The 16632-nt window shown below is 37.5% G+C and overlaps 1 protein-coding gene across 4 annotated transcripts in view; it reads left to right on the top strand.

The window, feature by feature from the left end:
• LOC132102730 (type II inositol 1,4,5-trisphosphate 5-phosphatase-like) overlaps positions 1 to 16632 on the top strand; it is a 36001-nt gene that overhangs the window by 2353 nt on the left and 17016 nt on the right. For 2 of the 4 annotated variants that reach the window (XM_059507356.1, XM_059507355.1), the window contains exons 6-10: positions 1286 to 1423; positions 5992 to 6067; positions 13695 to 13865; positions 15834 to 15935; positions 16030 to 16144. In XM_059507356.1, coding sequence (XP_059363339.1) covers positions 1286 to 1423; positions 5992 to 6067; positions 13695 to 13865; positions 15834 to 15935; positions 16030 to 16144 — 602 coding nt within the window. Of the gene's footprint in view, positions 1 to 134; positions 926 to 1285; positions 1424 to 3175; positions 3319 to 5991; positions 6068 to 13694; positions 13866 to 15833; positions 15936 to 16029; positions 16145 to 16632 lie in introns of those variants that run through there. The other 2 variants (XM_059507357.1, XM_059507358.1) reach the window with 2 other exon arrangements.

Below are 16632 nucleotides of genomic sequence, written 5' to 3'. Positions count from 1 at the left end.
ATGCTGGAAATACAGCTTTACCATCACAGGAATAAATTACAGTTTAAAATGCACTCAAAGAGAAAAACTAGTAATATTTCACAATATTACTGTGTTAAAAAAAAGACACTTATCAACAACACAGAAAATCTTTTAAAAGCCTTATATTAGAAAAATACGAGAACACATTTAATCTTATTTGGATGCTTTTGTGAAGAATTGTGCGGTCTGTTCAGTAGTCCATTGAATGAAGGGGAATCCACATGGCAGTGATGCAGAAGAAAGCGTTTCATTCGTACCATCCACAGCAAACCTGCCAAACACGTTTCCATTCATCCTAATGAAATGCTGAAACCCATTCAAACACAGCAAAGCTGTCCGAAAGCGAAAGACATCAGCTGACCTGTTCTGTCATTCATTTACCTGGGAAAATGGTACTTTTGGAATCATTGTGTAATAAGCGCTTACAGGGAAGCTAAGCTATACAGCCTCTGAATGCTATATATTTCTTTAATAAACCGTCTATAGGTTATTCAGACAGAAGAAGCTAAGCAGCCAGTGTGCTCAGCTCTCAGACAGCAGCTAAATCTAGCAAACACACGTTCAGGAAGACGAGAGAGGATGAGATTGTGGAACAGAAGGGTGTGAGAGGCGGAGTTTGAGTTCAAAAAAAGTAGGTTGTCTGCTTCTACTCAGTTTGTGGGTTTTAACACACAGAATAAGTAGCAGGAATCGCAGTTTGCTCTAAGGATTGTGGATCTCCAGTATATCTTTGCGAGTTGAACAAGAACATCATTTGAAGGTCATTTCATCTGACAGTCTAAAGAGGAAATGTGCTTCTGCTGAGTGATGTTTAACAAAAGGACTTTCATCCCTTGAGCGCTGATGGCGAGTATCACGGGCTCAGATGTGCTCATTAACCGGAAGAATATTAGAAATATGCAAGGTAAGCGGCTACTATCTTGTAGATCAGTTGTGGTAAAATAGAAACTATAAACAACAGCAGCCACTTGCTTGAAAAGGGAAGTTCTGGCTCTTCTGAGTCATTAGATGCTGATGTTAGTGTGAAATTGCGGCTTGTAGTTCTGAGAGAGAGAATGGCATCAAAAGAGAGGAAAATACAGTTCCACTTTGCCTCTTTAAATATACAAAGAAATCATTGATGTCCTCAGAGACAGTGATCAGCTGAGTGAGACCAATCTATTTATATCATCATTTCTGTCTTAATATTTATCACTTGAAAGTGTTTCATCCTGAACTTTAATTCATTTGTGTTATGAAGTAAACTTGTCTTTTAAACTTTCAGATGTCTGTGAGCAGTATCCGAAGGACAAACCAAAATTTGACTGGCTTACCAAGTACCGTAAGATGTCAAAAGGAGCTCGATCACTGAGAAAGTCAACTGGAGCGACGACTGTCAAGATGAGACACGTTAAGAAATCACGTAAGCATTGCATTTGCCATCACATGATTTAATTGCATTTTAAAATACATTCAAATAGTAATAGTAACATAGTAATTATATTTCACAGTATTATATGTATATGTATTTTTGATCAAATAAATGCAGCCTTAGTGAGCATAAAAAGCATTGCAGAAATTAGGCAGGTAATGCAGTCGCACATGTTCATATCCTAAGGAGCTAGTGTTTAAAGACTTCAGTGAAGCGTGAGAGCACGTTTAGATGCTTTTGTGCAGAACTGGTCATTTTAAATCAGGGAAGCATTGAATTCTCGCAGTACAACGTAGGTTTGTCATGGACCTGTGAGATGTCTCTTCTCTGTGTTAATTGGTGATAAAAACAGTATATTTGCTTTAACTGTTTACTGTACAGTGGTCTCTATAATCTATAATCATGCAAACACTGAAACCCTTACAGAAACAAATGTGGCTGTTGCTCTTTCAATTTGCATGGACTTCTTTGAGTAAACAGACCAGAAGATCCACATGCCAGCACTGCATCATCAGCACTGTTTTTATAACCACAAGCTTGTTAGATCATTAGTAGTCTGTCTCAGTCTGGATCTTCTGTGTCCATTTATTAACTATTAACAGTGATGATTTAGTAAAACTTACTGATGCTGTATTCATATTTTCAGTTAAGCTACCAATTTTAGTTTAAGTAATTTTTGTGTCATTCTATTATGTAAAATTGTTATTTATCTACTTAGTTTTAGTTTGTGCAATCTTAGTCCTCTAACTTAAAGGAGCATTGCGTAGGTTCTGAAATTTCTAACCGTTACTGACACCAGTGGCCGTTAGAGGAACTGCAGCCAGTCTCATGCTCATTCTCAGTGTGCACGCGCTTTTTTTTTTTTGCTTTTTTTTTTTTACTTACGAGGAGTGTCCGTGGGTGTCTGAATTGTGCTGGAGGCTGGTCGCTTCTTTCCATCCGCAGAGTCCATTTGAAAACACTATTGCCGCTGCGTACGGTTGTAAGCCCAAGTAGACGAGAACGAACATGACGTCACATTTTGTGAATTTTCGCGCCAATTCGGGCCCGACTCCTCCACACACAATTGAGCCTACAGGCTGATAGAGGCAACCGTGTTGGACAGTCGAGGTGTCATTCTTTTTTTTACATCATGGTTGGCTCATACATGTACAAATGAAAACTCTATCTTAAAGATTTTTTTAAGTAAAAACCTCCACATAGCTCCTTTAAACATATTTATTACCAAGGCAACATTTCTAACTTTACGTTTTAGCTTTTTAAGCTTTTCATTTATTTGTATTACATCTTATTTCATAATCATTTTAATTATCAAACATATTATTTTTGATAGTTTTAATAATAGTTTTAGATATCAACACGCAGGCACACTTACAATATAAGTGTTGTCTAAATTCATATTTGCATAATAGATTTGTAGTTGTAGCCTGAAAGGAAGATATCAATGGATACAATTTTGGACTGGACTTTCGGTGTTGTTTCTCAATAACTTGCTGATTATATTTCTAGTCGAGCTTGATTCAACTCTATTGCTTTGTGTTTTGACCGCGCGCGTCTGCAAACGAATTTGAGGCGTCGTGACGAATCCTACTATGGCGAAAGCAGTGCTCATGAATAATTAATGAATTGTGATATTAATCCAACGGCCTATTTGATTGGCTGCAAAGCTGACGTTAGTGAAGACTTACGTTTCTGGACGTTAGAGGACGGTTAGGACCGACGCGACGTCAGAATGACAGCATTCATATTCATGATCCTTCAACATAGTAGTGCTCGGTGCCAAAAGCTATTTAGAGTCAAATGAAGTCGAGTCGCTCCGTGACTCCGTGTGTAAATAGAGTCAGAATGCGAAAACAGGGAGATGTCTAACACGACTGGATTAAATGGTAAGAAAAGTGCTCACGATTAGATATAACTTTAAACAAAGTAAATCGATATCTAGATATCTCTATGTAAATAACTACGAGTGTGTGTGTGTGTGTTCACTGTTAGCTCGGTAAGTAGACAAAATAGCTCGGTTCTTCTGGTTTGTCATAGTGCAGTGTGTTTAGTCGTGATTGACTCGGGCTGTGTCTCAATCCCCAGTGAGCTGACTACCTAGAGAGAACTTGTGGGCTTTCCGACTCACAGAGCGCCGAAAATGCTCGATTTAACCAATAATAATAAAAACCTTTTGATATTCAGAAATGCTGAGTAGATAGGCTTTGATATAGAGACATACATGAATGTGTAATCCTGTGTTTTGAGTATGTGTACTTATGGCTTAATGTATCTAAAAGTGTTATAAACTGGTCACGTCTGTGTATTACCTTCTATCTTCATGTACTTTTCTGCTTATTTACCACTAACACTATTAAGTATTTTGGGGTAACATAGCTGACTGTGTCCTGTTTTGTGACATATTATTTCACATCTAAAAAAGTATTTTAAAAAGTCTAATTCTGGAATATTTGCACTTTTGCTATTTATTTGTCACTATTTTAGAAACACCCAAAGATTTAAAAAAGTAATGAAAATTCAATTACAAACACAAAAAACTATTACATCATCTTAAATAAAAATTCTGAGAGCTCATAAGCCTGGGTTTTAAGATCTGGCCCCATATTCTTAAAGCTTCCTGTCAGTGAGCTCCTGATTCAGCCTAAAGATTTCTAACTAGGAGTGATTCAGGACCGGCGCTGACCCATTGCTAGGCATCACACGCCCTTTTGAAGACTGGGATTGGATGGCCAAGAAGAAGAGAAAAAGAGCACCTTTAAATAGGGTCTATTATTTCCGGTTTCCTATTTTACCCTAATCACACACACATGCTCAAATCTGTGAAACCACCGGTCATGACGTGAGGAAACAAGTATTTTAGGAATCTGTCAAAAAAAGTAGTTTCAAATTCTGTTGTCATTTATTGGGCAAATAACAAACTGAAACAACTAAATAGTCCTTATTCACACATAATAACAAAACGAAACTAAATTTATTTTATAAACTATATTTTATTTGTATTTTGTATCCCATCTTTTAGCCTTGCATTCTTGCTGGCGTTGTGTTTTAAGTACTTTTCCACAGTCTCTGCTGTTATTGATTTCCAAATAGTTTCTGGTTGGTCTCAAAGTCTTGCTTTTGATTAAACTTTTGTGCAGTCTATCTTTAAATCCCAACAGTAATTATATTTTAGCATTAGAAATGCTATTGGGACTAAGAAACTTATACATAGTGGTGGATTAACCATTAGAGAAACATACAAATGGTTTTGGTAATCATTGGGTGGTGGTCTAAGCACTGTATGTATATATAGATGCTGTTGTGTCTAATAAGATCGGTCACAAGCATGAGTCCTACACGATCTAATCTAGTGTCTTATTAAGTCACTGTCATACATTGTCTGCAGCACATTCTTCTCCCTCTTGGTCTTTTGGCCATTGTCTCCTCTGCTAAAGAAACTCCTCTTAAAAGTCCTCCTCCTTACTCCTAACACTTTTTTAACTTAAGAGCTCTTTTAAGGGTTAAGATGCTTTGTGAATCACTTTTATCTTTACTAGGATCTTCTTCTCTTTCATTTAAAGAGGACACAGTCACAATTTTCCTAGAATTTTGTCACTGGGAGCAACTAAGAATTTCCCAGGTTTTTATTTCAGATTCTGAATCGTTTATAGGTCACAAATTAAATAAGGCATTTGTGACCTTTGAGCATTTGAATTCCTTTTCTTGTCCCAATTGAAGCTCATGATGCTCTTTCAGTTCAACTTGATTTGAATCTGACAACCCATGTTCAGTCTTTGTCAGACGTTGGACCCTAATGGATATGAATTGTAACCTAAAATCTTGATGTTAAAAAGTGTAATATTATTATTTTCATTCTCATTTCGCATTTTCCACTTCATGAGTGTCTTTTAGAAATGATAAGCAGAGAATCCAATCCATTCCGAGCTCACAAAGTGAGACTTTTTCCGAATTGAATGGATAATATCCAAGCGTCTAATCTGAATTAATCACACAAAGTTGCGATGTAAACATCATAAGGTCAAAATGCACAAATATGTCATTCACAATAACATCCATAAGATGTGTTTTTTTATTATCAGTCTTTCTTCGTTAGTGTTGAAACATGCATCTCAGCTCCAGCAAAGTGCAGTGTGCTCCCCACAGGCCACGATTAGCCAGTCAAAGCTTTATAAATGATTTGTTATTCAGATCTCAGCCAACCGAAATGTATTGTGTTAATGCGGAAACCATAGTTGCCCAACCTTTCCTGCCCCGTGTGAAATCGTTTTGAGGAAGCTTTGTTTTGGTCCCGCCCACATTCCTCTTTTCTACACCCTCATGACATCATCATGGCCTCATGGATTAATTCATGCTGTCATGGTGAAACTTTGACCTGTTCTGCTGTGCTTGTTATCAGAACGAACTCAAGGAATCTGGGTGCTGGAAAAGAGCTGTAGGACTCACAGTTCCTTGAAAACTCTCCAGACAGATGCCTGGCTTGCGTTTAAGTGCTGTTTATGAAATGCTGTAGACTGATCTGACTCAAGCATTGTCTGTGAAATCTGTCTCCACCTTTACAGAGAGAGCAGACGCAGCCAACAGCAGCAGACAGATGAAAGAGGACGAACGGACCAGAGGAGAGAGCGTGTATGACAGGTACATCTCCCACTTTATCAAAGTGCTGCAGATATAATTAGCTCAGGTCATTTTTACACTGTTTTAATAAAGGCACACATATGTAGCTCTAATAATTCTGCTTCCCCGGGTGGTTCCTGATTTAAACCAGAGCCGGTCAGCTGTCGGCCTGGGGGCCGGATTCAGCTCGTCGGTCAGTTTTATGCGACTCTCCTATTAATTTTGGTAAAATCGCTGCTGCCTGATACATATTTTCAGCTTTCAAACCATGAATCGGCACATTCAGTTGGGTCTTATTTAATGCAGAGTAGGCCTATTCATAGCAGCAAACATTCAGTCATTAATTCGAAGCGAGTCACAACAGTTGAAACAGTGACATGTGTACAGTTAGGTGCCATATACTATAAAAGAGAAATACAAACCTTATGCTCTTTTATCAGCATTTTAACAAAAGTGACCCGATTGTCCTAATTGCTTAAAGCTCTACAATGTTAAATGATCATACGGTTTTGTTTTCGAACTCAAGTTAAGAACAATCTGTTTGCTTGTTGAAAGTGTGGTTTGTAAGTAGAGACTGTGAAGTTATAATTTAAGATCATAGTACCTTAAAACTATAATTTAATATTGTGTTTAAAGAGATCATGAACTGCCTTTGTTTATTATTTTGTACTGTTCTCTGAGGTCCACTTATAATGTTGTCAAGATTTTTACATCAAAATAATCATAATTTAGCAGTAATAGGCTAGTTTCTGTCCTGTTTTGACCCCCTCCCCAGAACGCCTTGTTTGAATAGGTCAAATCAAGTCACCTTTATTTATATAGCGCTTTTAACAATACAATTTGTAACAAAGCAACTGAACAGCATTAAACTGGAAAATAACTGTCTCAATAATGCAAAAAGGCAGTTCATCATTGAATTCAATTATGTCATCATCCAGCTCAGTTCAGTTTAAATAGTATCTGTGCAATCATTTGCAATCAAGTCAACGATATATCTGTAAATGAAGTGTCCCAACTAAGCAAGCCAGAGGCGACAGCGGCAAGGAACCGAAACTCCATTGGTGACAGAATGCAGAAAAAACCTTTGGAGAAACCAGGCTCAGTTGGGGGGCCAGTTCTCCTCTGACCAGACGAAACCAGTAGTTTAATTCCAGGCTGCAGCAAAGTCAGATTGTGCAGAAGAATCATCTGTTTCCTGTGGTCTTGTCCTGGTGCTCCTCTGAGACAAGGTCTTTACAGGGGATCTGTATCTGGGGCTCTAGTTGTCCTTCGTCTCCGCTGTCTTTCAGGGATGTAGAGGTCCTTTCTAGGTGCTGATCCACCATCTGGTCTGGATACGTACTGGATCCGGGTGACTGCAGTGACCCTCTGATCTGGATACAGACTGGATCTGGTGGCTGCGGTGACAGGGGTGTGATTCTTCCGGAAAAATTCGGAAATCCGGCTTTTCCGACCTGAAAATGATGCTCTCGTAAATCATGCAAAAAAAAAAAAGTACACCGGTTTCAGGGTGTAGGCGGTTGCAATGGGTCGGGTATTGGTAAACATAATGATCGCTCACCACTGTCAACGTTTTTTGTGTGTCTGATTCATGTCGTCATGTCACTCCGCAAGTAGTCCAATAATTTGTCACGATTGAAGTTCAAAGTGTACGCGCACCGTTCTGAATGCGCACACACCCAACCATCTACTCACGTGAACAGCTTCAGTTGACTGACGAAGACAGTGAACACGGGTGATTCATGTAAGCAAATCCAATATATTGTCTTTCATTTTTATATGCAGGTCTAGTAAAATTTAACCAATCTATTGATCACTTTTGTCATGCTTCCATAACATTAATGTTAAACGATTCTGGGCTAACTTAGCAAAGTAACGCCATGTTGGTTATTGCTTACTTCTAGCTAAAAAGTTTAGCAGCTTCTACAAGGCTCGAAATTGCCAACATTTTTGTCGCATATGCTCCTGAAATTTAATCTGTGCGACCTAAAAATATATTTGGGAGTAACGTTATATGCGCGGAGCTTATTAACATATCTGTCCACTAATGACTCATCCGATTTGCAAACTAATGACTCCTTTGAACTGATTCACTTTAATGAATGCTTAAATCTGATCTGGGTCGAGTTTCCCGATAACGATGTATCTTCGCTCTGAAGAGCGCTCTCTACGTGCAAGGTTACAAACGCTCTCCGAAAATCCACGCGCTTTTCCCCAAAACTTTACTTGACATGAACGCGTTCTACGTGCTACTAAAGAGTCGCTGTTCATTCGCGAAATTTGTCCTGAAATATAACCCATGGAATCGTATTCTGAACATTCAACCTAATAATCTTCATCTGTTGTGGATTAGCAATCATAGAAGTCTATAATAAAACACTGACAAAATGGCTGAACAAAAACACAAGAAAAGAAACCTTTCAAAAATATAGAGGGAAATAAAGATGTTATTTTTAATAGATGTAAAGGACACCATAGAAATGAGGACAAGAAATGCCCAATAAATGGCTAGTTTTCGTGCACGTCAGCAGCAAATCATTGACAGATTTTTTGGAATTCATCCCTATTTTGCCCAGTCTTTGAAGCATATGTACCACATTACTCCATTTATGATTTGTTTTTTGTTCAATCATTTAATTTAGATTTGTATTTAATTTTTTCTTCCCTTATAAAATTAATTTATAAATTCATTTAAACAAAAAACAAGTACAATATTTTTAATTTATTATTATACTATATAAATTATGTCATTGTAGGTGTGTGTGGTTGGGGGGGGGGGGTAAGTTGGGGCTGTCGCCGCGTCATGGTAAGTGCACCGTTAAGTTTCCTGCTTTTTTGTCCTTTGCCAATCACACCTATGGGTGACCTCGGAATAAGAGAGAAACAGACAAATATTAGCGTAGATGCCATTCTTCTAATGATGTAGCAAGTACATCGGGTGTTATGGTTATGTTCCGGTTCACCTAATTAATGCAGCCTAAAAATCCTTTAACGGATTTGGATATTAAAAGCATATTAGTATGTTATGTGTAAGCCAGGTTAAAGACATGGGTCTTTAATCTAGATTTAAACTGCAAGAGTGTGTCTGCCTCCCAAACAATGTTAGGTAGGTTATTCCAGAGTTTAGGCGCTAAATAGGAAAAGGATCTGCCGCCCGCAGTTGATTTTGATATTCTAGGTATTATCAAATTCCCTGAGTTTTGTGAACGTAGCGGACGTAGAGGATTATAATGTAACAAGAGCTCGTTCAAATACTGAGGTGCTAAACCATTCAGGGCTTTATAAGTAATAAGCAAGATTTTAAAATCTATATGATGTTTGATAGGGACTTGGGCGTCCCCAAGGGGCCACCCCTAAACTCTGGGTACTATTAATAAAATGCAGAATGTAAAAAAAAAATAAAAAAGTTCAGCACCTGCTGCAGACACCAAAAAGATCGCAGATTGGCGCCACCAGGGTAGCTGCCCTACCCCGTCCAAACAAAACACAGAGTGCGCGCATACATCACTTGATGGTCTAGACTAGTTTGCATATGCATTTATAGTGTGTGCTTTCACTGGAAATTTAGAATTATAAAATTTTTCAATTTATGAGGCAGAAAATCTATATAATGTGTATATAATGTCATATAGTTACTATCACACGAAGACTGACGTTTTTTTCCCAAAAGCCAGCATAATTACAAATGTGATATTGATTTTATACAACAGTTCAATAAACTAGAAGTATCAAGGGACTTATGTTTTAGACAACATATTCCCTGTTTTTGCTCCATTTCTAAAACAAAATTCATTCCAAACACAGCTACAGCGCTGTTTTGCGTCTCTGAGCAACATGATAGTGTTTCGTTCCTGAGTGAATCAACGTTTAAATGATTCAGTTCAATCGCAATGACTCACTTATTAACAGTGACTTGTGCCCCCTACTTGCGGTTTTAGTTTCACAAAACATTATTTATTCATTTGTAACTGCAGGTTAAAGTATGTCCCACAGACCTGGGGCCCGTTCTTTGTACGTCGCTTATTACATCCGAGATCAAATGACACATCCAAGATGATATCATCGTGCTAATCATGATCCGGCTAATTGGTTTCTTCGAACACACCTGTTGTGTATGATTAGTATCGCTGGATTGAGTTATCTGAGATAATTGCGCGTTCATGTGTTGGCTTAAAAGGGGATATGTATCGATACTCGAAACCATGATCAGCAGTGCAGCGATTGGCTGGTGGCAAGACGGCAATGTAATGACGTCATATAATTTAAAATGACACCCGACGAAAAACTTGACAAATTTCTGGACTTTTATAAGGAAATAGCCAAGCAAACAAAACTACATAAATGTTATAATAGATACATGAAACAGATAATAGATGCATGTTTTTATTTTATTAGAATTTTTTTCATGATTCCCAATTATTTATATTCGCAATTTATAGTAGTTGTACAGTCTTTACATTTTTATTTCAATGTAGAAATGATCTATTCATTTCATTTTATATTTGGACAGATTTGTTACGTGACAGCATTAATGAAAGTTTCTTAAGGGTCAATATCATGTTATCTGCATCTCCTGCGCTCCATCAAACCACTCTTATAATAGCAGTCATCACTCAAAATAATGCACGACTCTATTATCTGGATAGCATGTGTGTAAGACTCTAATACAATTATGAAGTAATAATTTTATGACAAATAAATATTTGTCTATAGTAGGCTGTTATGGACTACACAGCATGTTTATATTATTTTTAAATAATTTTTTAATGGTTATTATTTTAAATTATTGTCCCTGGATCAGTACGATACACTTGTAATAAAGTAGCGGTGGTAGCAGACATATTTTGAGTATCAGTTCTGGTTGAAAAGAAGCGATCTAATCCTGTTTACATGAAATAAGCTGCTCCCGAGCAGGTTTAAGCTTGCGGACCTGTTGCTATGACAGCAGCTCCGGGATGAGCTTCAAAGAACCAAACGATCCAAGATCACGCCAAATCGTCAACAATCAAATCCAGCTAACTGAGTTAGCGACGTACGAAGAACGGGCCCCAGATCATCAGGAGAGGGCCAGGCCAAAATAACAAACAAAACAAAGGCTTCCTAAAGTTTAAACCCAGATAAAATTACCTAATAAAAGAAAAGAAAAATAAAAACAGTCATCTTACCTCTCTCCCTGACTAGCAAGAAATAAACAGGAGAAAAGTTTAGGGATGGATAATCCACATAAATTGGCACCCGTCTCCCTACACGGTTTAAACATTTAAACTCACACAGTCTAAATGGTTGTACTCAGACAACAGGTTTCACCACAGAATATAAGTTCGCTTTTCAACAGCAGTTCAGCTGGAGAGGGATTCCTGTCGATCACTGTCTCTTTGCTGCTTTCTACAGGCTGCCAACAGAAAAGCCACGCTCCTGCTAATTAACATCAGCTTTGGACGATTTGGAGTGCTGCATGAAAGAGAGAGATAAAAGAAAATAGAACACATTCACCAGCACAATACAACCACAAGTCTACGTCACAGGACGTAACAATTGCAAAGTTGTTGATACTGATTGCATTTGCTTGTTAACAGCCCAAATGCAAGTATTTGAACTAAAAGATGGTGCACATTTTTGAAAAATGACGTAAAGGTAAAAATACAAAATTTTTTCTTTATTTTGATGTGCTACCCCAATATTTACTGTGGCCTCATCTGGCCACCCCTATTAATATTTTCTGGGGGTGCCACTGGATAGGGAGCCAGTGCAGTGTTGACAGGACCGGGCTAATATGGTCATACTTCCTGGTTCTAGTAAGTAACTCTAGCTGCTGCATTTTGGACTAGCTGGAGTTTGTGGTGTGCCGGATTGTCGACTTGGAACTAAACACCCACTTACATATCATATAAGTACATATCAAATGATCTGTAATAATAGACAAAGCAATAGAGAGCACTCACACTTGTGCGGTGCAACATTACTGTCAGATCCATTGTAGTTTTCACAACGTCGTATTTTAGTGTAAATCTTTGTGAAATTGTGCCTGGTTTGTAAATGAATCCGTTGTAAAAGGAAGTGAACAAAGGACTTACTGACACGGTCTGGATCTTCAATATAAAAATCAAGTAAATCCACTCTTTCTTAATGTTGGGATCAGAAGGAAGGCGATGTGAAGACTGTGTTTTTCCTCAGGTTGGCGATGCACAGCGTTGTGTTGTATTTGGAGCGTCTTTGTCGTTTGGTTTCTGTGTAGACCTGCGTTTGCCTCTCATTATTTACACTACATGTATGAATCGGTGGGCGGAGCTAAACAGCCAGTGCTGTAGAAGCAGGCGTTGATCTTCTCCTGTGGAGGCGGGGTTTAGCCACACTATTACATCATAAAGTGGCACATTCCACATCCTGTCTTTTGGCAGATTGGCTTCAATATAAACTGATTTTAGACTCACAAGAAAGTTTTTATTGTACAGTGACCTCTTATTTGTCAATCGATCAAGTTCGTGTTTTGATTTCACAGTTCGTGACCCATTTAACACTATCGTTCTCTGTTCTTATGCTATTCTATCTACTTGTTTCGTTTTTATTTATCATTTAGAAAAAACTGCTTTGTGTACTGGGTTAGACTTGTCACAGCACTTCCATGTAGTTGCTCTTTTGTTGGTTTTATTGCTTCTGTTGTCTTTTTGATAAAAGCCTCTGCTAAATGACTAAAAGTAATGTAAATGTACATTAATCTAATCACTCCCAACTGACTAATTCAGTGTAGACAAAAGACAACTTTCTTTTTTCTTCTGTCGATCTTCTGACAATCCTTTTTTGTCTTCTCCCAGTAATAGACTCACAAATTTATTTTTATTTTTATTTGACATTTTATCCAATTTCGCAATACTACTTAAAGTGTTCTAAAGAAACATGCATGAATGAGAAAATAAAGAGTGGGGTGTGTTTGATTTTAAACTGAGTTAATTAAAACGTCAGTGGAAGGTTAAGTAGACTTGTTTTATAATACTGAGTTGTCTAAAATGGGAAGAACAACAAACTAAATTTCAAGGTTTGCAGTTAATTCAGTGGGATTTTTTATTTAAACTGTGTACCGCAGTCAAATAAGAAAAATACCATAAAACAGTAAGCTAGAATAAAATCTGTGCATAAATTGATTTAATATTTGAACTGTGACTCCAAGAATCGATTTGAATCGATTTCTTTAAAGTTATGTCTTTGAAAGATGTCTTTTCTTCTCTCCAAGGTTGCGTTTATTTGATAAAAAATACAATAAAAACAGTAACATTGTGAAAAAATTATTACAATTTAAAATAACTGTTTTCTATTGTAATATATTATAAAATGTCATTTATTGCTGTGCCAGTCTTCAGTGTCACATGATCCTTCAGAACTTATATTGATTTGCTATTTTTTTTTAAAAAACATTTATTATCCCTGTTAAAATAGTTTAGCTTTTTCATATTTTTGTGGAAACCATAATAAATTTGTTTTCAGGATTTTTTGATGAATAGACTTTTCTCAAAAGAAAAGCATAATTTGAAACAGAAATCTTTTGTTCCATTATAAATGTCTTTACTGACACTTTTGATCAATTGAATGCATCCTAACTGAATAAAAGTATTTAGTATTTCTGTCATAAAGCAGTTTGTTGACTTTGTTTCAGTCAGGAGAGAGTGAGGAGTGAGGTGAGAGATGAGCTGATCCGAAACTCCCAGCCCATCCTGTCAAATAAATCCCAGATGCTCGGCATGCCCCAGTTCGGCCTGCGGGATAACCTCATCAAGTGTGAGCTCCTCAAGAACGAGGACGCCTACACCTACATCCAGAACTACAGGTGCGCTTAGCTGCCAGTCATGCTTGATGCTAACATTTGCCTGTCATGTCATATGCTGATTTAAAATTTGCATCTGCTGCTTTTCAGAGGCCTTCACGGTCCCATGTGGCCTACATTTCACAATTAAGTAAATTTCATTACTTAATACTGAAACTTAATACTTAACACTGCTTTAATATATAGGGTAGCTCTAGCGCAGGCTTAAAGCTTGCTGCAAAGTACTACAAAAGTAATGACTGTGAATGTGTCAGGAAATATATTCAAGAGATATTTGAATTAATCATTAATAAACTAGTGTCAATAAACTTCTGAGTCAGTGTTGGCTGCCATCTCTGCAGTACAGTGGACGTGCCTTCAGAGAGAAATGAAATTACATAATCAGAATATTTCATTTTAAAAGAAAAGCTTTCTACAGATAAGAGTTCTCATTTCTGTGAAGCTAGTAGCCTAGTTTCGGTTCATTTTTGTGCTGTGCTCCAGTTCATAGAGACTGAGACAGCAGAAAGCACATCCTGTTTGTTGTCTTTGTAACAAAAGATAATGTTTTGTTGTTATTGTGAATAAGTAGACCCTTTACAGTTTCGAATGATGGATTACTCTTATCTGTAAGAGCAAAAATGATGGAGTATTTGAAATAGTTTCCACTGTTAAGTGATCACGCCATACCGGTATGAAAGTGACTATTGGTATGATGTTGTTCTGTGATATGGATTATGCTATACCGTGGATACTGTTTTGCATTTACATAGTTTTGTTCAATATGGTACGTTATCCAGATTTGAATAGCATTGACAATAAAGAGTCAAGGCTGAACGTTTTTGTTCTCTGTGTGCAGTGCAGCGCAGCACTACTCAGGCATTAGTAATCAAACAAATGGAGCACAAATCGCATACTCCGGTGTAGGGCTGCACGATAAATCGCATGCGATATTGAACGGTGAACAACAGCTCTGTGTAGTAAATGCTGCTCCATGTGAACACGCGCAGGTGATGGAGATTTACAGCTGATTACAGAACTGGCTTTACTGACAAGATGCACATTAATATCACATGTGATTTATCGTGCAGCCCTACCCCAGTCAGAAGATAAACCCCTGCAGGATGATAAAGACTACACTCTATAATTTTCCCATAAATCATGTGGCCACTTGACTAATAAGTAAATAATTGAGTGCAAAATATTAATTTGACATTTTAATTACCTCAGCATGACCCACAGTTCCCACTTGAGCGCTTCACTATCAGTAGCAGTTGTGGTTGGATCAATAACAATGTTTCACATTTGCACTTTTTGAGAAGAACAATGGCTCAATAAAAAAGACTTTTCAGGTCTATGTCCAATCCCTCAATTTCTCTAGTTATATTAGGTTAAAATATTTAACCTGTAAATTTTTTCCCCTCATATCGCAATATAATTACTATTACATCATAAAGTGGCACATTCCACGACCTCTTGTTTTGGCAGATTGGCTTCAATAGAAGCTGCTTTTAGACTCACGAGACAGTTTTGAGTTCTGGAACTAACAGGATGTTTTTAGAGTACACTCTTATCTTATCGGTTCATGACCTCTTTAACATGTCTTTGCTGAACACGGCAGGAAAGACATGTTTGCCCTCCCAAAATATCTCACTGATGTAAATTAGTAAATTTGAGTTCAGTGTATTTTTTGAAGTTGGAGATAATCCTCCTTGACTGGACATTTGCAGTATTGTGTCAGCAGTGCCCCCTTCTGGATGGAAACCTGTCCTACAGCTGCACGTGCATGAACAGTATTCCTACAAACATAGTGATGCAGTCATAAGTAGTCATTTTAAAACAGAATTAAACAGACTCCTGCGTTGGAATTGCTTTCATTGACCTTAGCAGTACAGTAGTTCTTGAGGTTTCATTATGTGAGATGCTTCTTAATTTATACTGGCAGCTTCTCTCTTTGGCTTGCGTTGTGACATCATGTGAACCACTCAACAGCTTTTTCTTGGGCACCTACAATGTGAATGGCCAGAATCCAAAGGAAAGTCTCAGTCCATGGCTCACATCCAGCACCACTCCTCCAGACTTTTACCTTGTGGCGTAAGATTTCACATTATGATATCTTCATGAATGTAAGCAGCAATGAAGATGGTCAGATCAGAGATTCTGATTCCCTGCTGTTTTCCATCTGTAGCTTCCAGGAGCTGGATCTGAGTAAGGAGGCGTTTCTCTTCAATGACACTCCTAAAGAGCCCGAGTGGATGTTAGCCGTCTACAAGGGCCTCCATCCAGATGCCAAGTACGCTTTTGTAAGGACTTCCTCTGCCCTCTCACACCTCAGCTAGTGTGCACTAATATACTTAATCCAGATTATTAATGCGAAAACATAGAATTATTAGAATATGCAACTGATATCTATGCATTATAAAGAATTCAACTACTTATTAGTCAAGCGGTCAGTAAATTGACCATAAGGTGAGTAAAATGCTAACAGAGATCACCATAGCTGATTGATTACATTAGGAGTTTTGTGTATTACAAGTTTTCTGAAATGTGATGTTTAAATATGCAAATGTCTGATTGAATATGCATTATTTTGCATGCATTTCCAAAGCTCTTGTTTCGTTTTGTCGACATAATAAGGTTTCGGAACTTTTCGATATCTCTTTTTATCATAAATCAGAAAGTACTGTCGACAACTAAAATAAAGATAAGTTTCACCATGTTTTTGGGAATAAAATATTGCATAAAATCGGGCAAATGATATATGAATAACTCCCTGTAATGTTTTCTTCCC

The sequence above is a fragment of the Carassius carassius genome, chromosome 24, assembly GCF_963082965.1.
Source record: "Carassius carassius chromosome 24, fCarCar2.1, whole genome shotgun sequence".
Lineage (NCBI taxonomy): Eukaryota > Metazoa > Chordata > Actinopteri > Cypriniformes > Cyprinidae > Carassius > Carassius carassius.
This window is presented reverse-complemented; position numbering and strand designations above follow the sequence as displayed.